Source organism: Rhea pennata, chromosome 13 (assembly GCF_028389875.1).
Source record: "Rhea pennata isolate bPtePen1 chromosome 13, bPtePen1.pri, whole genome shotgun sequence".
NCBI lineage: Eukaryota > Metazoa > Chordata > Aves > Rheiformes > Rheidae > Rhea > Rhea pennata.
Genome location: NC_084675.1, coordinates 6,411,464 through 6,438,586, shown reverse-complemented (window position 1 = coordinate 6,438,586; position 27,123 = coordinate 6,411,464). Strand labels below are relative to the sequence as shown.

At 37.9% G+C, this 27,123-nt stretch overlaps 1 protein-coding gene across 1 annotated transcript in view; it reads left to right on the top strand.

The window, feature by feature from the left end:
* Nucleotides 1-25,660, top strand: part of FTO (FTO alpha-ketoglutarate dependent dioxygenase) — a 256,777-nt gene extending 231,117 nt beyond the window's left edge. The window contains exon 9 of the mRNA XM_062586153.1: nucleotides 18,686-25,660. Coding sequence (XP_062442137.1) covers nucleotides 18,686-18,827 — 142 coding nt within the window. The 3' untranslated portion in view covers nucleotides 18,828-25,660. The remainder of the gene's footprint in view (nucleotides 1-18,685) is intronic.
* Nucleotides 25,661-27,123: the final 1,463 nt, after the last annotated feature.

Below are 27,123 nucleotides of genomic sequence, written 5' to 3'. Positions count from 1 at the left end.
GACCATGTATCTATCCAAGAAGTTCAAGTGTAATCATATACCAGCTGCAGAATGACTGCACTTCCATGTAGATATTCTGATGAGGAAATAAGACTGTTTTGATACAGCTATAGTGTATAATGATAAATTACACATGACAAATATTAAACAGAAATTCATGTATTTGAAATATTCTGACTTCTCAGTAATATTTTAGGCTGGTATATTTGGATGTAGGATGAATAGCTTGTTGTTATCAACCTTCTTTGCATCGTACTGTGACCAGATACTGTGCCTGTGCTTAGCTCTCTCTGATAAGCAGACTGGTGTCTCCTTGCTCGTTCTCTCAGAGTACATTGTGAATAAGTGGAAACAATATAAATGATTTAAAATAAGCATAACTTTAAAACGCAATACTTGCTTTGTCTTCATCGTGGTGTTGTCCGACTCTGGTGTGTGCCAGCCGGTAACTGAGCTGACAAGCCTTGCTTAACAATTCCCAGGTACGACTGTAACAATTCCCAGGTACGACTGTCGATCGTTTGGTGAGCACTGGCCACTGTGTGCTCCGGAGAGCTGTTGAGCACTGTCAGCTCCCGTGTGACCAAGTGAGAACTCGGTGTTCAGCGCCTCGCGGCATAGACTCGCTGGAGGACAAAGGGTTCTAGAGGCTCCTAAGTAGTGAGGTATTTCTAACTAAAGATAATTAAAGTTAATGACAAGGACACGTTAAAGATGCATTTGTCATAACTTTTATTTCTGAGGAAAAATGGGGCAAAACTGAGGGTTCTGGTATTTGGGGTAGGTTCCTGAGTAGCAGAGACCAGAGGCTATAGAGCCTTCTGGCAATACAACCCTTCAGTGTCCCCAGTACTGGAATAATTGTGTGAAAGCAAGTAATTCTATCTTACAATTTTTTTTAACAGTAGAATAAAACACACCAGTATGTTCATTGCGTGTGCCTGTATCTATAAATTTCAACTTAGAAAACTGCAGTATTTTTGCCATAGCTGACATAGGAGGAAAATCACAAGAGCAAACATAGTATCTCCAGAGATTATGACAGATGCAGAAAGAACCTAGTCCTGTTCGTTCACCAGTAGGGTTGATTTAACAAATAGAATCTGAAACCAAATAATAATCAATGAAAAAAATGCTTACAAACTAGGCATTTATTCCTTCTGTTTTCTATGTAATTATATTTTATGAGATTCCCTCAAAATGGAAGATTAATGTAGCCTGTAGTTGAGGCTGTAAAAAGTTGTCCATCTGTCTAATATAGCTGATTACTCAAAAATACTAAAGATGCAAAAGGAAACCACACTGCATTCTTCCACATTTTGTATTATATGTATAATAGCTCGTAAGTTAAACTGCATGGTCTTATGGGAACATGATGAAGAACTCCTATATAGAAGAAACACACAGGGCATAAATTTGGGTTGGTTTTAGTCTATTTGTATTCCGGAGTGGTTAGCTGTGGTTACAAGTTATTACAAGATAGCTTACTTCCTGGTGATATGTTCCTATCCCCTCATTTATGACAACCAAAAAAGCGGTACAATTAAAAGCCACTATGCAAAAATTACGTTCTTCTTTATTTCAGTCATGAGTCTTGACAAACTTTGAGTTTAGAAATTCCTTGCTTCTAAAGACAACGTATCAACATAATTATGATGCTCATGGTAATTCCGATGGGTAACTTAATAATGAACACTGTAGAATCAGAGTAATTGAAAATTGTATACTTCAGCTAACTGCTTCTCAGACACTTTAACTCGTAGAACTGTTCATCTAAAAAGCACAAACACCAAGTTAACAGTGTACTGAAAAACTTGACTTTCCCTTAGCAAGGGCAGGAGGTTATTGGGACTAATCGAGTTCTTGTGGTCTTGTGGGCAGCAGTTAGGTCTCACGGCTTCCCAGGTGACCGTGGTCCTGTGATGTACTGTAAAGGACTGACTTTCTCCATTAATAGTTTGTTTGTGAGGGCTGGAAAGGTGACTTGTAATACAGCTCCTTTTTCCTGATTCCTCCTTAATGACATTTTGAACAAGTAGATGATGTCCTTTGAATCAAATGACCTTCTTTGTTTTGGTGATTCTAGGATGCTTTAGGAAGAATAAAGTAAATGAAAAGATAAACTTGCTGTTTGCTTAAATTTTCTTATTTTGAATCTTTTTCCTAAATTACATGACAAATCAATTCTGCTGGAATATCTGTACTAATTAGAGTGTATAATTTTACACCACAGTGTATTTCAAGGAATCTTAAAGTAAGTCTTACCCAAAGTAAGCTCATTAAAAAAAGGTTGTGTAAAATTTTGAGTATCATTATAGTATCATTATATTTAGGACTTATATGTCATCTAGTTTCATCTGTCACAGGTCACTGCATTTTGTCCTTTTATCCCTGTGTAGCTGTGTAACTGCATGCTTTCTGGTCAGGATCCTTTTCTTGATTTGAAGATGTCAGAAATGAGGTCTAGTCTATTCCTGTAACAATTTGTCCCAGTGCGTGATTGACTTCATTGTAAAAAGTGGCATATTTGAATTTGCTTGTGTTCTGTTTCAAATCCAGCTTCCTCTGCTTGTATCCTGTATCCTTGTATATTTAACTATGTGGACTAACACCAGAAAAACATGGAATAATCTTGTTTCCAGATTTTAGAAGTACATTGAAAAACTGAAATGAGTACAGAAAGGAGACTGCGGAGATTGGTAGAAAATGTGTTATAATGATAAATTCAATTTGATTCACTTAACAGATTTAAAACTGATAGAGTACATGATTACTATGTGTAGTTCCTTCACAGAAGGAAAATAACTTATATTACAGATACAAGCACAGCTCCATCCATGTTGACTGCTACTATGCATTGATGTGTGAGAGAGTGCGATTTTTGATAGACAAACACACATACACACACATGCAATCTCAAAAGCTGTATTAGTCCTTTTAGGTGCGATATTGGGAATTCATTTTGAATTACTTGTCCAGGTTGGTGTCTAGGTTCTCTTCAGATGCAGTGGTTTTGAGCAGATTCATTCTCTAGTCATCCTTCTCCCTGTATTTGCGTATAGTTCTGAAACATATTTGGTCCTGATCGCTAAGTGACCCAGTTCACCTCCGTGGCAGTCTTGTCCTCATTAACCTTATTAACCATTTTATCAGTTACTGTACTGTCTGCGAAAATTACGGGGTTGCTGATAATTCACATTTACTTTCAGAATACTGATGAAAATGTAACAAATATTGGCCACAGTATCAGTCTCTCTCTAGACCTATATGAGGGTTGCCATTCTGTAATGAACCTTAGTTGTTGTTTATCATATTATATGTTACTGGTTAGGCAAGATTTCAGGTAATGTTCTGTTGATATTTAGTGCTTCATAGAGAAAAAAAAAGCCATTGATTAGCTGGTATAAATCAACTTACATTTTGTTTTCCTAGTTTATTCTAGTAACTCAACGGGTAATCTTACAGGGTTTGTCCAACAAGATCCATTTTCCAGAAGAGCATACTGATTGGCATGCTTTATGTATTCATATTATCTCTCAAATGAATCTTGTACCAATTTTTCTACTATTTTTCCATGCCAAATAGTATGCTACAGGACCTGTAGATACCTGGGTCCCTACAATTTCCTTTGTTATGATAGTAGCACTCTAGCAAACTTTTGTAAGTTCCAAGATTCGATTGAAAATCAACACTGTTGGACCACAGGGTTCCTCAGTCTGTTATAAGTCAATAAGAGAGCATAGTGCCAGATATTAATATCTCTAGGAGCTCTGGTTGTATGCGAAAATGGATACTGTTCTTTTTGCTCTTCTGTTGTTTTTCTGTTTGTGTTCTGGAGCAGATTAGGAGACAATTGATCTGAACACTACTGAAAGCATCCTGGCACAGCCTTAGCTAACTTTTACCAATAGAGTTTTTATGTCAGTGGAAGACTATTTGATTCCTAAAATCCAAAAATGCAGAGAATAACTTGCTTCATTGTTTCTCAGTGAGAAATACCAAAGGCAGACAGGATTTCTTAAGTTCGAGGTTTCCATAAAGCAAAGTTATTCTGTTGAAGGTATTTTAAACCTTTCAACTAGAAAGGTCACAAATAAATATCTCAATAACATTGAGACCTGATTTAAATTATGAGACAAATGTAAATGAGCAACTTTTTTTTTTTTTTTTTTTTTTTTTTTTTTTTTGTAATGTCTTGTCAGGAAAAACAAGGGAAGAAATGCATGGAGCAGGCCTCAAGGACTTAAGGACCTGCAGTTATAGTATGATTTCACCAGTATTTCACTCTGGCTAACCAGACAAGAGAACTTAGGTAAATTGAGCCTGGTAAAATTTGGAAAGGCTTGGAAAAGGGACATCGAGTTGATATCAGCTAAAGCAAAGTAGCTAACCCAGACCTATTCCTGTTTGAGCTGGATATGTGTGAAAGAAGTTTGCTTATTTATTTCCAAGGGGAAAGTAAAAGAAAGCAACAGTACTGAGTATCCTACCTGCTCAGTAGCAGTGAAATGTGAGAAAAGTGAACTTGAAAGTGGAAAGGACAAATTCCATGCAAGAAGGTCTAAATAAAATGGGCTTTTCCTCTTGCATAGGAGTGTCATTTGTCTTCCCAGGATGTTCTGCCAGGCACTTAAATGAGAGGCATGTGAAATTTGCCTATAGATATGTACATATCTGAGAAATACAAACTACAAATTAACTATTCTTCAGAAGTAGTGGGAAAAGGAAAAAGAAGACAAAACACTTCGTATTGGCACCAAAATGAGGGAGATAATGTATATATTGCCCAATCCCTCAAAATTGTGTTAATTCCTTAGCATTAAGACAGGATAAAGTAACAGCATTTCAGCAAAGAGAACATATATTTTGCTTATCAGATTAGTATAATTACAACATTATTTTAGAAAGCAAACAAACAGTGGGAGGGATATTAGATCTATTGCATGCTGAAGGAAGTAGTGTTTCTTGCAACCCAGGAAGAGAAGATATTTCATCAGCAGTTCATTGAAAGGAATGACTTACGTAGCTTTGTTGGCAAGCAATAAACTAGGAAAAATTCAGTCTGACAACATCCATAGACAAAACAAGACATGGGGAAGGCCGAAACTGTCCAGTTTTCATAAAGTTCAGATAACTGTTCTTTAACAGACACAGAATGAATGAAGACAAAACAGTAGGTCTCCTGCAAGAGTAATGAAATAGATACTTTTCATTATGTATTTCTTCATATCCTATGAGTGAGCATGGAAGCATGGACAGCTTGAAACACCTAAGAAGATAGGGTCTCTTTTCTTTTTTTTTTTTTTCCCAAACACAAAAAATATACCATTATCCACAGAATTTAAACCTGTCAGTATGGCTACTATGCAAGTTACTTTGCAGAAAAGTGCCCTTAGTACATTATTGTATTCCTACATTACTTCACATAACACAAGAAAGATTCAGGCCTATTGCATAATGAATTACAGAGAACAGATCAGATAAGTACAGTACAGAGACTAAAAGCCAGGGTAGGGATGAAGACAGGGTGAAGATAGCTACCTTGAGTTCTACAAAAAAGCTGCAGTTAATCATGTATGTTTATAAGCTGTGCATCAAGCAGTGGTGTAAAGAGGTCATCTTCAGGGACCCTGCCCAGTGAAGCTTTTAAGCTGGTGCTGAACTTGAAATGTGTTTGAAAGTTTCACTGTGCTATGTGAAATTTAAATATATGACTATGAGTTTTGCTCAATACTGACATAGGATTGAATCAGGTCTGTAATTAATTAATATAAGTGGTCTTTAGAAATCTGATGTGGTAAGTTTTAAGAGGAATTATATTTCAGAATAATGTGAGAACAGCATTACAGGTCAATAGGCCCAGCAGATGTCAGCTTCTCTTATTAACAAACTTTCATTTTTGTAGCTATTTTATGCTAAGGGATTAATACACAGAAAACACGTAAATGTTTGAGAATGAATTTTGAATTATGCCTTGGGAATATTGTCAGAATAACCCATCTGAACTACTCTTAAGGCGTTGGCACCATATCCTGTATTATCATTAGAGTGTTCTCTATGGCGATAACTTCATCCAGGAAGAATTTAAAGAGCAGTTGCATTATCTATTAAAAAGCAATTTTTAAGTTTCTACTCAGGCAAGATAGTTTTAAGAATAACTCTGAAGTTTACTCCAAAGGCCATTTCAGTCATCTGTAGATCTTATGATATTATGTTACCTTCTTTCGTTTTGAATTCACAGCATAAGAAAGAAAAAGAATGACATAAATTGGATGTTCGAAGAGTTCTGAAGATAGACATCAGAAGAATTCAAGAGTAAGAAGAGAACTCGGCATTATTTGTTATTTTCCATCCCAAAGTAAAAAGAAAACAAAGCATCAAAAGCATCAATAGTGAGAGATGGCTCAAAGCCAGGACTATGTATCATAGCATATAAAACAAGAGAGTTGGCACAACCGAAAGGTCTAAAGTCTTAGTCTGTGGTTTAAAGTTGTTGATGTTGCAGTCAGAAAGATAGAAAGATTCTTTACAGGACAGAAGAATGATACAAAGAGCTATACGCATTTATTGTAATATGCATTGTAGCTTTCACCTAGAGGTAGCAACTTGGTAGTAGGTTGTACTCATTTCAGTGAATCAGTTTTGGTGGGTTGAGAGAATTCAGATCCATCTGTAGGATGTTATAGACCTGGATCCTGCACCTTTTTTAAAGGATATATGGAAGTCATGCCTGTGAAAGTGGGCGGGATCAGATGCCTATAATTCATTTTATATTTAAATGGAGTGAATGCAGTCACAGTCCATAAAGGAAAGTGTGTTCCTGTCTGATAACTTTTACTCATCATTCAGTCCATACTGGAATTTTAGTTGATGTGCAAAATATTGCAAACTGCATTAATTGCAAAATATTGAGATGGGACTGATTCTAAACTTTCACACTGAATTTCTTCCCTTAGTGCACTTGGGAATAAGTACAGAATATATTTCTATATAATGATTGCAGCTTTCTGATTTTGAAAATTCAAAGGATAAATAGAAAGAATATAGAGATTTGGTTATCAGAAATATTTGCTTCAGTTATGGAAACAGAGAAGCGGCATATTGTCAGTATACTGATTACTAAAAAAAAAAACTGAGGTAAGACTGCAGCATTCACAAAATATATGTATTTTATCACACAAATTCACTAGCCTGTACCCTAGAGTCTGTTCTAATATATGGATGAAGTTTAGGGACATAAACCACAATTATATAGACATCACATATTTCGTAGTATACTCAGAACAGAAGCATCCTAAACACACCCAAGCTCTTCGACTAAGTAAAAATGGAAGTGTCACCAAATTACAATGGTAACCAAGATTCTCAGCTGAGATGGGATTTAGCAGATATTTTTCTGCATCCTGCTTATCTCACTGACTGAACTGTGCACATTAGCAACTAGTTCGGTTCACCCACACAATCATGATTTAGTAATCATTTACAGTGATTTCAGTGAAATTTCACCAGCAGACTTTTTAGCTTTTATTGTAACTCTATGGTTTTTATTTTTGCCTGGATGCACGATAGCATTTCCTGGGTTATCAAGCCTATTTCTCTGCCAGTACTGGAATGTTCCTGATGGTGTATTTTAAGGTAATTTATCCATAAAATAAGGCTGAATAAATCAACAGCCATGGATAAATTCAGCAGTGATTCAAGTATGTGTTTAGTTACGTGAGAGTTTTTTTATTCCTAAACTTCTTTTCCCTCCTTTTGAGCCTCTCTGCCTTTCTTGATTCTGTTTTCTCATTTTCCCATTACTTACTTGCTTCTGCTTCTGCTTGACCTCACATTGACCTAGAGGAAGCTATGTTTTAGTCCACGGGATTGCATTGCTCTTATAGTATTAGTTCCAATATATGTGTTATAAACATTCTGGTTGCAGGCTACAGCCATAGTGAACAACACAGTGAAGACAATGTAGTTCTGTAGCACAGGAAACCATATTTTTATTTTTTTCCCTAGGCCACATAGGAGTTCAAGGCTGTATCTCTTGTTAGAAAATGTGCTGTAAGCTCTTTACTACATGTGCGTGTGTATGTATATATGTATATATGTGTGTGTATGTCTAGGTATATAAATATGTACATATACATTTGTATATTTTATATAAAAATCTATATTTGTATATATTTTATATAGATTTATAGGTAATATACATGGACATATATAGAGAGATGCAAGTGTTTGTACATATATATATTTAGATCACAAGTCATAGGCATAAACAAGATCTTTAATTTTACTCTACAAAGAGGGAGTTAGTCTTTTGGCTGTTTGTTTTCCTCATATGGGTCTTGCTATCTGTGTATTATAATCTCTTTTTGGTCAATGAAACATGTAGATTCACTGGAATGGACCAAAGCTGGGGAGAGCTGCATGTCCCTGTGAGTATGAGAGTAGCTGGGCAATGTGGTTCCTGGGGCAGGATGTCTATTTGGTGGGCTTGCATCTAGAAGGACTATTCAATGTAAAATATTATGAGGAGTCGTTTTTGTCATAGTAAATACTAAAAGTGTCCAAAATCTGTGGTTCCCTTTTGCTCCGAAACTGTGCTCCTGCTGTGTCATCCTTGCTTTGGCCTTGCCAGAAGTCACAAGATTTTGAAGATGAGTTGTTCAGGGGGCTTGCAAGAGTGGCACATGAAGCACTTGGAGCTGGAAGGATTGTATAGCTTTGATGATGAAAAGATATAGTTAATTTCTGTGAATTCTGTTTTAAGCATCAATTAATATGGTTACTTTTACTTGTATTCGACACTGCGAACATACTTCTTTTGATTTTGCTTTCCACATACAGAGGGTTTTGTCATACAGCAGTTGACTTTTATTAACCTGAAAAGTTGTCGTATGGAAAGGAAGGAGAAAGGAAGACTTTTCAGCTTCCTTGAAGAAGGCAGAGCCTTCAAACCCTGAAAATTTGAGAAGACAGGATTTTCTGCTTTAATGAGGGGGCATCAAATGGAAGCCAATCTTGCTGCATTGTCTTCCAAAACCGTACTGCTTCTATGTATTTCCTTGGCTGTAAGTCCTCCACATAAAAGGAGTGCAAAAGATAACGTGGGAGAGTAAACGATACTGGAAGCATCATTAACCTTTAGTGTGGGATTCTATTGGAAAATTCAGCATCTTTGGAAGAACATGCCATATGCATGGCTCAGCCCAAAATCTTCCGGCAGTTTAATGCTGCTAGGGGGTGGAATGGGGGGATCTGTAGCCCCCGGGAAGCAGGCTTTTGAGATTCCCTTTTCTCTTCTTTGTCGGTTTTTATTTCCATTTCCTCTTCCTATCTCTTTCTTAGTCATTTAATGCCATACTGCACAACAGAGAGGAGCGTCTGGCCCAAGTAAACACTCAATAAAATAAAGGGGGGAAGTTCACAGCTCCCTTGGTGCTATTGTGTCTGGCTGGCTGGCTGTGGATTCAACAAGATAACCATGCATCACATTACATTGTCCAGGCTATCTTCACAACCAGAAGTGCAAGAAACCTTATTTTAATAGAAGCTTAAATTCTGGAGAATACAGTAAAATCTCTCTAAAGGCTCTAAATCAGCATTTGCATCTGTGTTTCTGCAAATGTAGGGGAACAATGCCCCAGCTGATTATGCAAACAGAATAAAGATAGTTATTTTAAAAGTGCATAAAATCAATACTTTGGGGAAAACAAGTCAGCTGTGTTTATACTCAGTGTTTAGCAGACATTTTGTTTCTTTGTCTGAGAAATCATAGGAAAGCAATGATCGCATGTGAAATAAAACAGCAGATCACAGAGTGTGTAACAGAGGGGACTGGAACATCAGATGCCTAAGCAAAGGCTTCGAGCATTTGAGGTTCCTTTTGAGGGAACATAAATTATATTGAGGTTGATAAATTTTTACATTGTTTGAAGTCAAAGCCACATATTCTCAGTGTAGTGGGAATAGCTCACATCCCATTGCTGATAATGAAAAGTATATAACTAAATCCATGTCTGTGGTGCTGAAAATTTCTTCCTAAATGCTGTCTCTTTTGGTCTGATGGGATTATTTGCAAGTGTTGGTATGAAGGGGTGTGTACATAAATATGTATAAACATGCTTCTCATGCATTCAGGACACATTGCTTCTATACATATTATTCTAAGAAATGGGGAACAAAAGCATCTGGGAAACAGGGCTGAAGGAGAACAATTTGTAGACCTGTAGGTTAAATTGGATTAAAATTCATCCTTCAGCAAATGTTATGTTATTTGTTCAGTGTTTCCCTGGGGGATTTCCCCACCCCCTACACTTTATAGAGAGTAGCGATGTTTGTTAATTAAAAAAATCAAAGAAACATGGAGTAGAGACTGCCCTGTGCAGGCATTCTCCTGTGGGAATAGGAGACTCACTGAATTTCTTTTGGATGCTTCCTAGGCCTGTTGGACGCAGGCCACAAAGGAAAGGAAAGACTTTGTATGGGGAAGTCAAGTTTCCGTCACACGTTCCGTGTCCGTGCTGTTCTGAGGGCTTTGCAGTTCCTGCAGTGCCATGTGCTACGAATTCCCCTTCGGTATGGTGGACAAGTTGAGGAAAGCCACTGATAATCTTTGTCGGAAGGTAAAATAGCTTCTTGTGTCCTCTCTTCTCTAAGTCTTTTTACCTGGAGCAGCAAAGTTGCAGAGGTTTGGGGGGTTCGTTTTTTGATCTGCACTCTGTACGAGAAGATACTGTGCAGCAAATATTTATTCTTTCCCATAGGTACTCAGCTAAGTAGTTTAGAAACAGTGAAATGTATTTGCACAGATTTTAATTAATATGGCAGTGGAAAAAAAGATCAAAGATGGTTTTAATTTCTCTTCAACTAAGGCAAAGCAAAACATTCTTTAAAAAATAGTTTGGGGAATTTTTCCTATATTTCTATAAGGGCATGTGTAACATTGTTGGTGCTCTGCTTGAATAGTTGGACTCTATTATTTCTTACTGATTATATATTAACAATTTATATTTTTCTCATCTTTACCTGCATTATATTTCAAAACAGGAAGAGAAAAATCTCTGTAAAACTGCAAGCCTTTTGCAGGACAGATATGTCATGGCTTTTGTTGTGATTATGGAGGTGCAAGAACGTTACTAATTGTTAGCAATGGTGTCAGTGAAGGCTTCACACAAACTAAAACGGAATCTTTACTGTCTGCAAACTGTAGCATAAAACTTATGTAAAATTCTAACCCAAAGAGTATTAAAATTTCTGTTGTTAATGCATCTTGTAGGTTTTTTGTAGATTTGATCTCCGTTCTGGTTTTGGAGATATGTTATGTATCGATATGAAAATTTGATTCTACTGAATTCCGCTCAGCAGCTAGCATTTTAAGTTTCGTTGAATGAAAGGAGAAGTCAGATACCACTTCGTAGGAATAATGTGTGCTTTTCATGTATGGCAACTAAAACCCAACTATGTGCGTACCAGAGAAGCAGACAGAGGGAAGAGGAAAGAATGGTAAAGTGGCAATCTGAGGAGTAATAGAAGTTCTCAAGTTTGCGCAACTGTCGCCTAAACCTCTGTGTCGCCAGGTTCGTTCATTGCTGCCTCTCCGTGGAGCAGCGAAATGGGCTCTGCGGGCCGGAGCAGTGAAGGACGGGTTCTGCCGGAGGTGCTCTGCGCGACGGCCCGCGGTGGCAGCGCTGGCCGCTTTCAGGCCGCCGTGCTGTGGCACGCGCAGAGGCCCAGGGGACTGTGGCAGTCCTCCGTTCCAGGGGAAAGGGCGCTTTGGGGGTGTGACGCTCTTGTGTGAGAGACTGTAAACTTTGCTTCTGTAATAGGGGCCAGTGATACAAATTACCATCAACCTTTGAAAGAAGCAGACATCGTGTAACATGCCATCGTGTGTATTTGTATTAGCATAATTCTGCAGATGGTTCTTACTATTTTCTCAGATTAAAATTTAACTGATACTGCCTCCATCCCTTCATAAAACTGGCGTGCTCTTTTCAAATTCTTTATCTGGAAACAAACTCATTTTGTCAATTTTGTCCTTTTTATCAATGCGGTTCCTGGTCTTGGCTATTACGTATGGCTGGACACAGTGTAGTTACAGCACATAAAAGAACATCAGCAGTGGCTGAACGTAAGTGGGACAGACTACCTGGGAATACACGGGGGATTAGATGTTCAAAAGGATAAAGCACTACTCTTTCTGTTTTGCCTCTTCGTTTCAGTGCCTTTTTGGGACTACTACTTCTGAACTTCTAAACTTCTGGTTTGCAAAGTCAAATATTGATGTTATTTATTTTGTTCTTAAAAGGCGAAGGGAGCCTTTAGAAGGCTTTAGTGTGCAGAGTCACGGTATGAGCAGGCATGGAACAACGGAAATAAATTGTCTCTGCCGAGATTGGTGGGTTTCTGGTTGGTTAATAAAAAAAGCTGAGAAAATCTTAGGTTTAAGAATTAGGTTGCACTCGGTAACTTTTCAAAATTCGAGTTTTGGCATGAAAAAATTAAGATAGAATTTTACTGGTGAAAAAGAGAAGGTCATTTACAGCCATATGAAAAAGCATCTTTCGTACTTTTTAATTTCCATATATTTATTTATATTTTCTCCAGCCTCCATTTTTTCGGTGAACAATTTTTAGGATACAAATTATAGAAGTTAATCATAATACCGAGTGAAAGATGTGTAAACTACTGGCTTGATGGTGTTTTGCTGGGCAGAAACAAAGAATCAGAAAACATTCCACCCTAACCCTGTGTCATAAAGGGGGATTAGCTAACCCCTGTTTTCCAAAGAGCTTTCCATTTTGCTGAATTCCAGCTGATTTTGTAGCTGCTCTTGCTTCTAAAATAAGCCAAGCCAAAAGTCAGTATTTCAACATTTTTAACTATAAAGGAATTCACTTCAGCTCCATTTGTAGATCTCACCTCTCGGATCAAGCATCCGAGAGCAACGTGGTGGTTCCCGTGGTGTAACTGGCCCGGGCTGGATGCTTTGCCGTGCAGAAGAAAGGCAATGACTGCTGCACAGTTTGCTGTCCAATTGGAAGAGTTGCCATTTCTTCAGCTGTGTGTGTTGTTCTTTGAAAACAACCTGTCCTTTCTGCTGCGTGGCAAGGAAAGCTACCTTGTACTGTGTGAAATTGTGCACCTTTGGTTTTATCCGTTTCTACAGCTTCTGTCAGCTCTCTATATAGTAGAGCACTGGCTCAACCCTGAGTACCCTGCAGCTTCTAGCGGGGTTGCTGCAGACAGGACGTATATGATCGTCCTCACCATTTGATCCCTGTGTTGTCCCATGGGATCAGGTAGGAGCAATGCAAGCTCCTGGTGACTTCTCTGTGACTGGTGGCAGGTGTCAGCAGGTCCTACCTCGTCAGCTGGCCACGGGCCCTGTTCATCACCACTGGTATGTAGCTGCTGTGTTGACAAACAAACCTAGGTATAAAATCGTGGTCAACAGTCTCCTTGATGGCCTTAAATCTTAATTAGTGATCCTAAGTTTTCACATGTTAATAGCTACTGTGACCATACAGGAGCCTCAAGTAGAAGAAATTAGGCATATCATAATTTCTTAAATTGCTAATGCTGTAACAGACACCCACCTGGAAAGCTGCTGCTTTTCAGAGTTCCCCGCCCAATCCGTTTTATCATTAATGACATTTCTCCTTCCTCTTTTTAATTTTTCATGAAGATACATGACAGTTCAGTTCTTCAAATAACAGAGGTAACTTTTTCAATCATGTTTAGACACTGTATCCCAATATTCTATCCATATTCAAAATTGAAGGAGAATGAGTATTTACAGCATCAGTTGGCACTTGTCCTTTAAAGATTTTCTGTACTTTGTGGAGCAATTCAGTTTGGTAAACTAGATTTTTTTACTTTCTGTGTCAGTTTTAAAATTATGGAGCATCATATCTTGTGATTGCACATGCATGTTAGCTGGCTTACAGGGCCAATGATTTAACTGTGTTTTAAAACACAGTTGCAAATGAAAATATTTCTGGATGATTTTTTTTAATTGAGTATCCCTTGCTAAATTTCACCTTGGGAAACTGTATTCAGCCAATTTTATTTCCTTTATAGTTTCATTTGGGTGATTTTGATTATTATTCTTGCTAACCCTGCGTCCGTTGTGAATGATTTATGGAAAAGCATTTGGACTAAAATCTTGGCCTTGTTGAAATCACTGGGAGTTTCAACTTTGACTTAAGTGGGATCAGGATTTAATTGTGAGCCATTCAGCAGCAGAAGTAAATTTGGCATAACTTTCAATGAGATGCACTATTTAAAAAAAAAGTTTCAAGGTTAGCTCATCTGAGTAATCATTCTCATGTATGTAATCCCGTATTTTCTCTATACTTTACATAAAGACTCAGGTACCTGAGAGAGGACTGTATTCTCTGGTACATGCTCTAACAACTAAGAATGTAAGCTTTAAATAACATCAGATAATCCTAACATTGAGATTAGAGTAACTACACCTAGTTTGCATAATAATTTCAAGGGAGAGGCAGAGTTTGAAGAACGAGGATGAAAAATCTAACCCTGCAAAGAAAATTCTCTGTACCAGGTAGCAGGAACGCTGAAGTAAGCATTGTGCATATGGGTGAATATCTGCTTTGGAATAACAATATTTAAGTATATTGATAATTGATGCTTTGTAGTTGCAAAATAGTTGCAAAACTTAGCAGTCGGAAAGAGGATTGTTTTTCAAACCAACAGCTCACATATTACTGTAAAATCTATTGATTGAAAACAAAGCATAATATTAGCCATTTAGTCAGTAGGGTGATGCAATACTGAAATAAATTCATCCTTTGACTTTTGCATTAACCTTCTATTGACTGCTTGCATACTTATAATTAACACACACTTTAGCTAGCTTGGTTAATTTTAGCATCGTGATCAGTGTCGCCTAATGTAGCTGACACTCTGATCGTCAAAATGTCAGTGAAGCCCAAGGGACCATAGCCAGGCAACTGTCTGTCTCAGTGAACGTACACCTGCCCATGGTGAAATTAGCCTCCGTCTAAGGCGAAGAGTCATATATTATACAAATGTTTGTCAGTTGGCTGAATTGATATTAGTATTCAGCTGTTGGTAAGTATTAATGAGTTAAGACTACTTGGCAAAAGTTAGCAAAGTGGGATCAGAAACCTGCAACTATTACAAGGGAGAGTTAGTGAGAATGTGCACAGCAACTGCAATCAATTGCTCCTTCAAAATGGGCTTTTTTAATTGAAGCTGGCATGGGTTTTGATTGTTTTCACAAGGAGCTAAGGGACCATGGAGTTTTCTTCATCCTCCACATATTTAGACATATGAATCATCCTTTTTTAATGTTTCCCCTTGGTAGACTTGTATTATCAAGGTGTTGGAGCTAAATTGCTCTGAATTGTGTCACAGTTCTCCTGCCGCAAATAAAGTATGAAAGATGCCTCTTAGTTTGGCATGTTTCTTACTGTATCTTGGAGCACATGATATTTCCACTCTTTTTTTCTTAATGCATTATGTACATATGATATACATGGATTAAATTTACTCCATTTTGGAGATTTGACCTTATTAGCAACTCAAATAACAGTTTTCAGTTATAAATATTGGTCTAAATACTTTTCCATGACCACCAAACTTTGTTTGCAATGTTTTCCATCAGGACCCTCATCTACTCCTTTGTATCTATGAAAAGATTGGACTTCTGTGTATTTTGGGTGAAGTTAACATAAGTTGGCAATGATTTCTAAGTAAGTCTGTGCAGTTTTCAAATGCCTTTGGTTGTTATTCCTTAGATGAAATTGTTTCCTTGTGCAGGATCTTCAGGTCTGTTACACTGCTACAAATTAAAGACCAACATAGGAGCAATTTCCTGCAGTTTTGCAGAAATCTATTAAAACCAATAGTATTATATTAATCTGAAAAAGACTGTTCTTACGTACCAATTCTGAGGCAGAAGGTCAGTACATATTTGGATGACTCAAGCTGGTGGATGCCGTGCAGGTGGATGGCTTAAGATATGATATGACCCGCCGCATACCACGATGACTTCTCCGAAGCCAGCCTTATACCTTTAACCCTGGGGAACTTGAGCTGACTTTGATAACAGTGGATCCTGCACAGGGACTGTAGTTTTGTTCAAATTAGGTGACCATAAAATGGAAAAAAACAACATTCACTGTCATTCTTGCTGGTGATGTAAAGCAAAACAGCAGAGCTGGATACAGACATGAAGGAGCTGTGGAGAGGTGTAGGTTGGAAGCTTGCGACTGGAAGATGCCGCTTTCCCCTTCATGCCTATGTAGAGCACTAATATCTGTCTGTCATCAGTCCTGGTCAGGAAGTCCAAGGACCTGACACACGTCCATGCCCCTAATCCCTCATGGGGAATATGAGAAAGCTAAAACTTGCATGCACGTGATTGCCTGGATTGCCTTGCAGAGATGACTCTATTAGTAAGAAAATAGAGAAGGGAAAGCAGCAACTTGCAGTGTTGCTCTTGGGCTGTCCAGGCACAGCATCACCGGTCACTGCTGACACCTTCACAGGGAGGCAGATGCCACAACCCAAACATGAGGGGAAAGCTGGTAATTCAGTGTGTATGTGTGTGTGTGAGCGAGAGAGACGGACAGACAGACAGAGAGGAAAAGAGAATTTACAGGTAAATCATGCCCTGAAATGGTATCTTTTTCCTCAGTAAAAATTATAGTTTTAATAGAAAGTATGAGAGAATGTTTGTTATTATAAATCGAGTTTTGCAGGCCACATAATATGCCTGCAGTATTGCCAGCTGAGCTTCTTGATTTGTCATCTTTAATAATCTGTACATGGTTAATTTATCCACTTTTAGATTGAAATGCTTAAACTGGAATATCTTATAGTACCCAGCAAATTGAGCATATTATTTTGTGCTAAGACAGAAAATAAAGCAACATTTTAAAAGCCTCATAGAGTTATGCCATAATTAGTTTCAGCTTCCCCTGCATATTAATTTTCTCCTGTTCCTTTATATAATTTGGAAAACGTCTTTGGAACACGATGGCACAATCAGTTAAGCACCTCTCAGAACTCATACACTAAACTGCATTTGCTCTAACAACTATTATAAAGCAGCCTGCAAAACAAATCCTCTGTTATTCTGTACAGTGCAGCTTATCAATGCAAACAGTTTAATATTTATGCTAAGAGGATTGTCACAAGTAGCTTCTGTTCCTTTAATTCTTGTTTTAAATAAATAATGAGAACATTTAAACACATTACTCTTCTCAGGGCCCTGAGGTCGGCTAATCTTATTATTTATGAAGTGATGTGCTACATAATAGTACTTAGTGCATGTTAACAGATGCTATTATCAGGGGCTGATGTGGAGAGCTGAAGATATATTGGAATGTTATGTGTTAATACTGTCCTTGTGGTGTAATGTACGATGGATTGAGTGCCCAGGATGCTGGTGCGGCAATTAACCACACACCAGCATGGGTGTAAAGCTGAAGTATGTTTTCTCCTGGGTATTACACTGCCATTAATAATTCCCAAGAGAAGAGGACATCTTTCATTTAGGAACAGTCTCTTCCAGGAGGCCGGCCGTGCAGACAGGAAGTTGCGTGTGTCAGTACTTCAGAGCACTTTTACAGACGAGAAAGGCACCTGTGATATGTGTTCAAAACAACTTTAAAATCGTTACAACAATTACATGCTTTATAGAAAATAATTTTTAAAAGATGTCTAACGAGATAAAACAATTTATTTCTAAGATTATCTTCTTGAGGAACTACATTGACCTGCAGTATATAAAAAAATTATAATTAAGCTTAGCCTTTGTCTTGTCCCTTTACTAACAGCAACTAATTAATCAGCAACATGCAAATTGTTTGAGGGGAGGGGAACGGAGAGGGGGAGAAACCCTCCTTGAACTGTGACAAATCTTCTGATGCAGCATGCTGTGTTACTACCTAATCTTAAGAAACGTGACGGTTGCCAGTTACAAAACTTTCCTCTGCGGGCTGAAATTTAGTTGAATATTATAATTAGACTTCACTAGTATTGATGAATAATCCATTTAATAAAAAACACTGTAATTTAAACATTTTCTCTGGGTACTAACACACACTAACCTTTTAATTTAATTTTATTGAAGTTTTGTCCACCTATTCATCATTGGAAGTTGTTATTAACATCCATTTCCGTTTATAGAATTTTCTCTTTTTATATTGCTTTTTTCAGAGCTAAGCAGGTTGATACACTTGTAAATCTCTAGAATCTACAAAGCTAGTCTGGATTCTTTAATATTGTTTAATCTATCCCCCCTGACCTTAATGCAGTAAATTCAGTTTAATCTTTCTCAATAATCTAGTAATACATTGGAAACCCACAAACATGTAAATCTGATAATGGTTTAATCACGTACTTTAAATAACAGCTGAGATAATGAGAAAATAATTCACCATATAAAGATACACTAACCAAGTTTTCTCTGTGATTGGCTTTTTGAGAAATCCCTGTAGCAAATACAAAGCTTATAGCAGAAACCAAAGCAACTTCACTGTAAGTGAACAATCCATTTGCTTAGAAAACATGGTCGTTCTTTTTTATTTTCAACTCTCTTTAAATTAATGCACAAGTGTATTCTCACCGAGTATTCAGTTTCTTGTTATACCTTTACTTAAGTAGTTCTTCTGCTTTCCTTTCTTTTCAGATGCCAGTCAAAAGCAGCAGAGAGATTGCCAGAAGACCAGAAACCGGAATGCCATCCCTTCTGGATAGATGATGACAGTAATATGCCTCTGCCATATGATCTTGAAGAAGTAATTGCTAATCTACAAAATCTTGTTCAGTAGGTAGCATAATAGGTGACCTTCCAGCCTAGAATTATTAATGCTCATCATTTGGAAAGAAGTCTTTTAGTTAGGGTGATCTGTATGGTTCCTCGGTCGTGTGTTGTTTTATGTGTCAATGTAAATTTGTGTTTTTACCGGCCTCTGCACAGCCTCTAACCATAGTTATTGTCTCTCAATGAAAAAGACCAGGCCCCATACCTACAGGTGGATTTTAAGACTTGAAGTCCAGAACGCCAGCCTAGGTTCTCCCTTCCTCCCTCTAATTCCCATCAACCCTAGCACCCATAGGTATATATGTTTTCTCAAGCTCCCTTGACATCTGAATTTCAGCTTTTGTGAGTGCCTGGAACAGCCTCTGGCTCAGCAGGTTTCAGCAATGCAAGGCCTACGCACCCTTCACTTCCCCCCATGAGAGGCCATAGGAGTGAGTTTGGAGTTAGTCTTGTGGACATCTCCAGGATGGAGCTGTGCACACAGGATAGTGACGTCTTTGTTCAGTAGTGCAGACAGAGCTGGAAGAGATGGTGGATAAATCCTTTAAACAGTAGTTCCTTGTCAGAGCATTTGTTCAGATGACAAGCTCCTGGAGGAGTGTCCTGACATGGATCCTGGAGTACCTCAAGCCAGATGACTTAATCCCCCAACTCTAAGAGAGTTTTCCAATGTGAATCTTGTCTCCGGGCTCCCTAGAGCTCGGAATTAGGTTCCCAAGCCTTACTTGGTTCTGCCTGTTGTGAATCCTTCCTGAGGCCAGGTCTCCCAATGCATTAGCTAGGGAACTAATGGACCTAATTGGGGATTTTCATTTTGGGTGTCAGGCCCCCTGGCAAATTAGATTTGAGCTCTGTGTTACCAGGCATTGCAGCGTCTATGTTGATCTAGCCATGAGTACAATGTCAGAAGACTGTGAGAAATGAAGTTGCTTGAGATCTTTTTATATTAATATTCTATAAAAAGAACAATTCTATGCTGGACTGTACGGGAGCATTCCTGAACGAGGGGGATTTTTCATTTTGTTAAGTTGTTATTCTAACTTCAGCTGGTATATGCCTTTTCTGTTGTGATAAAAAGCAGAAGAAAATTAGATTATAGTGAAACAGCACTCAGTCTGGATTACCACTCCAAAAAAACCTTAAGATTCAGCACTTGTCGTTGCCACCAAGAAATGGAATATGCCTCCTGTGTTAATCTTCTATTTAAAATCACTGTCGAGGCTAGGCTTACCCAGAGTATACCAGTATATTCTATTGGCAAAGCATTCTGTGTGTGGAGGAGGTTTGTACTGCCGAAACTGTATTTTTGACAGTGTAACATATGCCAGACCTCCCTGGAGCTAAAGAAGCTGTTCCAGCAAAAATTCAGTTTTCCTGGTATAAAGCTGTGTCCACACCTACCATCTTTTGCCAGGACAATTATATCAAGTAGAGATTGTACGTCTTAAAACCTTTGACATAGCTATGGCAGCAAAAGGATGAAGACCTGGATCAAGTATTTTCCATTATATTCCTGGACTTTTGCTAAAGCTGTTAGCCACCCTTCAGAATGTAAAGCTTCTTCAAAGAACAAGATATTATTTAAATTAGGTTTCATTATGTTGTGACCTTGATCCCCACAATTTAGCTGTTGTCTCTTGTGCCACAATTTTCTTAATATTTTGAAAGAATGGTACATTATAAGCACAGCTTTTCTCTTCCTGCACTAGCTAAGGCTCCCTTTACCAGTGGGCAAGTGGCATATATTTGGATTAATGCCACACTAAATGCTGTTTACTTTGGAGATCACTTAGAGAAAAGCTAGCTGAAGATGTGGGAATTTGCTTTTGAAAAATGCAGTTCTCACAGAAACAGATATTACTTTGGAAATGAGCACGATGAATTCAAACAAGCAAATGATGCAACACTGTTAACATAGGGTTTGAGGGGATTGTTTGTTTATGCTGTTACTTTATGATTATTTTGTGTTTAATTAGGCACTGCTAGAACCATGGGGATCACAATATTGAAATGAATTTGACAGCCATAAAGGGTAGAGAAGGCACATCGATGTAGTTTGCAGTTGAAGTAGAAATGCAGCTATTAAAGAATGATTGGCAAAAAATTATTTCCAGCAGTAGTGAAAGAACACTATTTTTTTCTCTTATATTAGGAAACTGGGAGCAGCAATAATACAATGTTTAAAAATACATACTTGTGTATGCTGATGATTTAAGTCAGTGAATTAACTGAACTTGTACCACCAGCCTCAGTGCAGTCAGATAGCACCCATTGAAGCCATGGATGGCAATGGCATAGACTCAAGCAAATGAAAACCTTAGGAATGGGTAAGACCTAAGTTTCACTGGCAAAATACCAGTAATCGAGTGGTTAAAGAGAATTAATGCTCTGTGTTGCATTCCAGTCTCACATCATGTAAATCAGTGTAATTTGATTGAATTCAGGGGGAAAACAGCAGCGTAAAAAGGTTTCATTTCTCCACAGTCCACAGGAGCTGATGGCAAAGGCATCAGTAAGGTTGATGCAACTGTTTGAAATATACAGTAGTGCCTAAGAGAAGAACATCCTTACAGGTAAATATCTATAAAAGAAAACTGATTGGCCAAGCATAAGTATTGCTGTGTTTGAGGCATTTATTAGAAACAGAAAAATACTTCAAATTTTTCTTTATTTCATTTAAATAATTATAATTTAGCTCATGTTGCAGTGACCTTACCAATCCACTCATATTCCAGCATTAAATACCCAGTACTGTTTTGGATGGGCTAAAAAACATTCTTAACACAGTCTCTAATGGATGTTCTATGTATAGCAACTGTTGGCCAAGTCTGGATACTCTAGATGCCTGAAGACCAAGGTCAGATTGTTTCAGGGAAGAGGGAGGAGCACAAATTAACTTCTAATGTTAGATTCGGTGATTCTTTTCAAATGGTGAAGTTCACGACTTTGCTTACATTTACTTCTCATCAGCCATGAAAGAATTAAGGTAAAATAGTTCACTTGCACGTGTGTGTCAGGCTAAATGGATTACAGAAGATACAGATCTGTTTGCCTGTCTGCACTTGCCTTTAGACAGTATTAATCAATTTTACAAAAGCTACTGACTGAACATGGAACCAATACAAATGAAAAGCTCAAGGCAGAGGCTTTCTTTAAAAAATCTGATACAGAGTTAGTTTACACTGAGAAAAAGAAAATGTTGGCAGAAAATGAAAAACTTTTATTGTTTCTGTAGTTTGGGGGATGAAAGGTAAAGGCCATTTTTAATTATGTGATAGAAAACTGCTGTGTTATGCCATGTAAATTAGAAATATTTTCATAATGCTTTATTCATATCTCCACATATGAAAATATTTTATCTTACAGGTTCTTTCTTGTTGTTAAAAGATTAAGTAAATACAAAATATTAATCTCAGTATAGTAGATTTTAAAGGCATCATTCTTATGCTCTGAGCTTTACAAAAGAGTCCTATTATCTAAAGTGTAAAAAGAATACCGTGAGTAATTATCTACTGGAAAATGTCCAGGATGGGTAACATGCAGCATAATAAATGTCTAACTCAGTTATCTTATTATTATCCAGAAACGGTTTTTAGTTTCTCTGGTAATGAAGTGATTTACTTAACAAGTTGTCTTTTCAAATCATGCTAGACTTCTCAGTGCTGCAGGACAGATTCAGGGATTCCAGTGCCATCACAACAGCAAAAAAGGAACAAAAAAAATACCAAAACTGATCACAAAGCGTAGCTGAAAGATTCTGGCATGTTAACGGTGGGCATTGCTCATGTCTCAGTTACTGTAGCGCTATCCCAATAGCCCAAATTCCAGTGCCTCAGACAGGTTTAATGCAACAGAGATGAAATTAGGCCAGAAGCTGATGTCTAAGGTGGGATGAGAGGAGGGGAGGAGGATGAGAGGGGTGTGGTTTCACAAGGCCACAGTTTATTAACTGAAGTCATATGGGAATCATCCAGCAGTAACTTGTACAGTGCAGGTCATGCCCTGTGTCTTAATTGTTACCACCTGGTGCAAAGTTAATGTTAGCTCCTTAACCCCCCTTTTCACCCCTGACAGCTGGTCCTCAGCTTTTTACTGGGAGCTGACCACTGTCGTCTTGTGCCAAGGTAAGGCATCGGGAAAAGCTGCTGTTCCACTGTAAGGAGTGGCATGAGAAAGCCCTGTCCCCATTTCCCGCCTCCTCCCTCCACCTCTGTCCTCCTAGATCTCAGTGGACCAGGTACCTCCACTCAACATCTGTTTCATGTCGAGGTTCAAGTTGTTGCAGCTTATCTTTTGAACCATCTCACCAGGCACGTGAGCTGCTGTGGAAAAGATTCGGGAAAACAGACAAAACACTCTTTTCACAGTGAGATTCCTCGTCCCAGCCAAGACAGCTAGTACACTCCCCACAGCACGCTGCAGAGCTCAGCCCCACGCTCACTGAGCTGTCAGCCCAGTAGTGGGAAAAAAAAAAAAAAAAAAAAACGTTAGGTGAAAAGGTTGATGTTCAGCATCTCTGAGGCCTCCCAACCTGCCCAATTTTGGCCATCACTGTGTCCCAGCTGTGAGAGCAGAGGCAATCCATAATGGAAGCCTGTTCCTTTCTCTCTCCAGCCCAAACTGAGACTCATCCTGTTTTGCTAGGTTTGCATCTTAATTTACATTCATCTCTCCTTTTCACATTAAATTGGCACACTTATGAAATAAGAGAAGATAATTTATACGTTTGTAAAAACACTGTACTTACTGAGGCTGCAGAATTGGCCGAATAGCATGTCAAATGGAAGCCAACAAATAATTGATAAACTGATTACATTAAAATGCTGATGTTGGGTGTAAGCACTTCACACACAATATGAAAACTTGCCTACGTGTCTATGGTTTGTGGTTTGTGCAGAGCACTCGTAATTCACACGGTAGAAAGGACATACTATTCTACAGTTTATATCCTCTAATACCGCACCGGTTTTACAGTGCTTGTCCATGATGAATCAGAATCTGGTCACAAATGCTGCTCCCCTCCCCCTCTGTATCTTCAAATACTTGCTTTCATGCCAACACATCTTGGTCTGATTAGTCCCCTTGATTAGAGACTGAAGTAAAAAGTCAGGTGTATAGGATTCCCATTATCCTTTATTTCAGTGCTTCTAAGAACAGGTCAGTCAGAGTTATTTCAGTGAAAATGTGAACAATCAACTTCTGTTTACCATTAACCTTCAGTTTTCTTTTCTTAAAATCAAATCAGGGTTTAGTAAGCAGTTATTTTCATACATGTCCCTTGATCAGTGGAACAATCTGTCAGAAGCCATTAAAGCCTCTATTAGGTTGAATTGCATTCAAAGCTAAACTACACAATCATTTAAAGGGCTGTGATGATTGTTTTTAATATAGTATACATTCATTTCTCTCTCTGAGTTGTAAGATAACTTTGAAACTAAGCATGTATGACTAGGTTTTTTTTTTTACTATCCAGCAAGTCCTTAGAAGCTTGATTTCGTGTGGAAGGTAAATGTCTACATGAAAAAAATTAATGCAGTTAAATGCCCTTTATATTTTCATAAGTTTCTCCTCAGATTTTTCCAATTTCATTGGATTGGATTGGTAGTTTATATGTAATGGGAAAAAATTTTCCAAGGTCCTTTCCTTAAAAATTTCACCGAAAATTTACCAACTAGTTTTGCTAATATTTTAAAGTGGCTTTTTATCTTCAGATCTCAAGATGCTTCACACAGGGAAACTGAGGTAGAGGGCAAAAGTGCAGCCGTGTGCAGAATGCTAACTCTGCAGCAGAGCAAATGTAATGCTCCGTCGCTGCCCTGTCTCAGTTACTTCCAGTTAATCAGCTCAATTTACTGATTAAAGAAGCTCTCATAGAAGTTATTTTTCTCCAAAAATACACTGGGATCTGAACATGAAACTGGAATTTGTCCTCCTCATATAATGCATAATATATAAAAATACAACATATGCAATAAGCAATTTATATATTTTAACTTTATTAAAATATACAGTATTTTAATACAATTTTATTATATATAATTATTATATAATTATATAATACATGTATAATAGAGATCTTTCAGGCCTTCTAGTTTTTGATTAAACTTTCCAGTGAATGTTTTAGTCACATTCCAAGTCCCTGCGCCCACAATGGGAAAAGGTAAATTTTATTGGAACTGTTAAATTATTCCATGGAGAATATGCACACACTTTTAGCTGTTCTAAATACATTCGCTGGACAGTCCTCCAAGGTCGTGTAACTGCTGTACTAGGAAACTCTTGAAAGAATACCCTGTGAGCATTTGGGTGCTATTTAGCAAGGTGAAGATATATTGCTGGAGCACACAGGAATGTTTGTTGTGCACCTGCTAGCACTTTTTGTCTGGTACCTATTTTGTGGTCTGGTAATACTTTACTATGAGAACTACTTCTCTAGCTATTTTGGTGAACATCCTAATAATTTATTACCCAAACATTATCAAAGCATTCCACAATTCTTTCATTGCTGTTCCCTCCCTTCTGTCCACTGATGCCCTTTCTTTCCCATTTGTGCCATTATTAACAGTAATTTTGGCAACAAGATGTTTTCTCTGTTAGGCTGACATGGCTTCAAAGCAAAAAAACCCCTAAAAATTATGTATCAGATAGCATACTCTCAAGTAGGTTTATTTTCCAACCAATTTAATAGGACTTTTTGCTACTTGCTTATTTGCTACTGCTACTTGTGACTATATAAACTTGACTGTTTATATAGAACTGTGAGATGCACTGTGATATTTAAGTTTATGTAATATGTGTTTGCTAATTTACCCACATTTTTAAAATAAACCACTTAAAGAATCTTTTTGTCTATCATTTGTCCTCCAGAAGGTGTTAGCTCTCATCTTCAATATCTGGTTGTTGCAGTGAACGGAAGAAGCTGGGGTAAGAGGAGCGTGCTTTTCACACCATCTGACTTTATGTGCCTAGATGGAGGAATTAATTTCTTTAAGTTTTCTGTGTGGTTAATAGTGAAAGGGAAGCTTCTCCAAAGTAGTAAACTCAAAGGTGCTCTGAATCTACTCTTCAGTGGAGTGACTCTGTACCTTAACTGTATCACATGCCCAAGTTAGGTGGGCCCAAATTATCCTCATTTACTTGTACTAACAATTTAATGATGGTAAATAGTTAAAAGAGATAATGGGGAGTTTGTTGTTATTGTTGAAGGTGGTGGAATTAAACCGTAATTATATTGCAGGTGTTCTATTAAGGCAAATTAATTTCTGTTACTTTGGTAAGATTAGTTTCCGTCATTTTGATAAGAGTCATACCATAAACAGACACACTAACTTTTACCCCTATAATAGTGATTCCCTCAGTACAGGTTTATGGATCTTCTACTAGGTTTAGGAGATATTCTCCTGGCTATGCAAGCTCACACTTCTCATATTCAGCTCTTATACCGTGGGACCATAGTAACTCTGTGCCCAACAGCACTGCAGAAAGCAGTTTGCATATATAAACGGTGCATTTTCTATAAATGTTTTGCAGTAGAATTTACAGTTTAAAACGTGTAGTTATGTTAAGTAAGACAACCTCAAAGAAATGCATCTTGCACATGGAGAAAATGGTGGTGAAATTTGTGAAATCTGTTGTTTCTGGGGAATTTCATTTCAGTTTTACCTCCCACTCACAGTAGCTTTCCGTGGAGGGTTCTGCTATGTCAAAGGAATGGAGTATTCCTCAGTTGCCTTCGTCTCAGAGCTGCAGATATCCTAAAGTCTAAGCCTACCCCAGACTCAGATCACAGAGCAAGCCAGTGCTTTAAATTTTGTTAGATATTCTGTAGATACCATTGTAGAGTACAGCAGAGAGATTTGATGTGCACGTGCCCGTGTTGCTGAGATGCACTGCAGCGTTTTATATTACTTGGAGTTGCTTTAATGCCAAAGGCTGTATGCCCTGCTATTCTGCACTACCAGATTCCAGCCAAGAGGTGACGAAAGCACAAATAACAGAGGCCAGGTCTCTGCTTGCCAGGATAGAACGAAGTCTCCTAGCCAAAAAGAGTTGACAGAGAGCATTAGTCACAAATTCTCCAGCTTAGAGTCAGCAAGGCATCCAAGAGCTAAGAAATCTGGTTTCTGAGCCTAGAACATTCTTTCCTTGGCTTTAGAAAAAGTTTAATTGACTTAACCAAAAAAAGTGAGTGTATGAGCAACTGCAGGAAGGCCCATTTGAGAAATCAGTATTATTGTGGAACATTTCTTGCAGTTAATTGTAACACGTATTACATTCATCTAGCAAGACCAAGCAATGTTTCC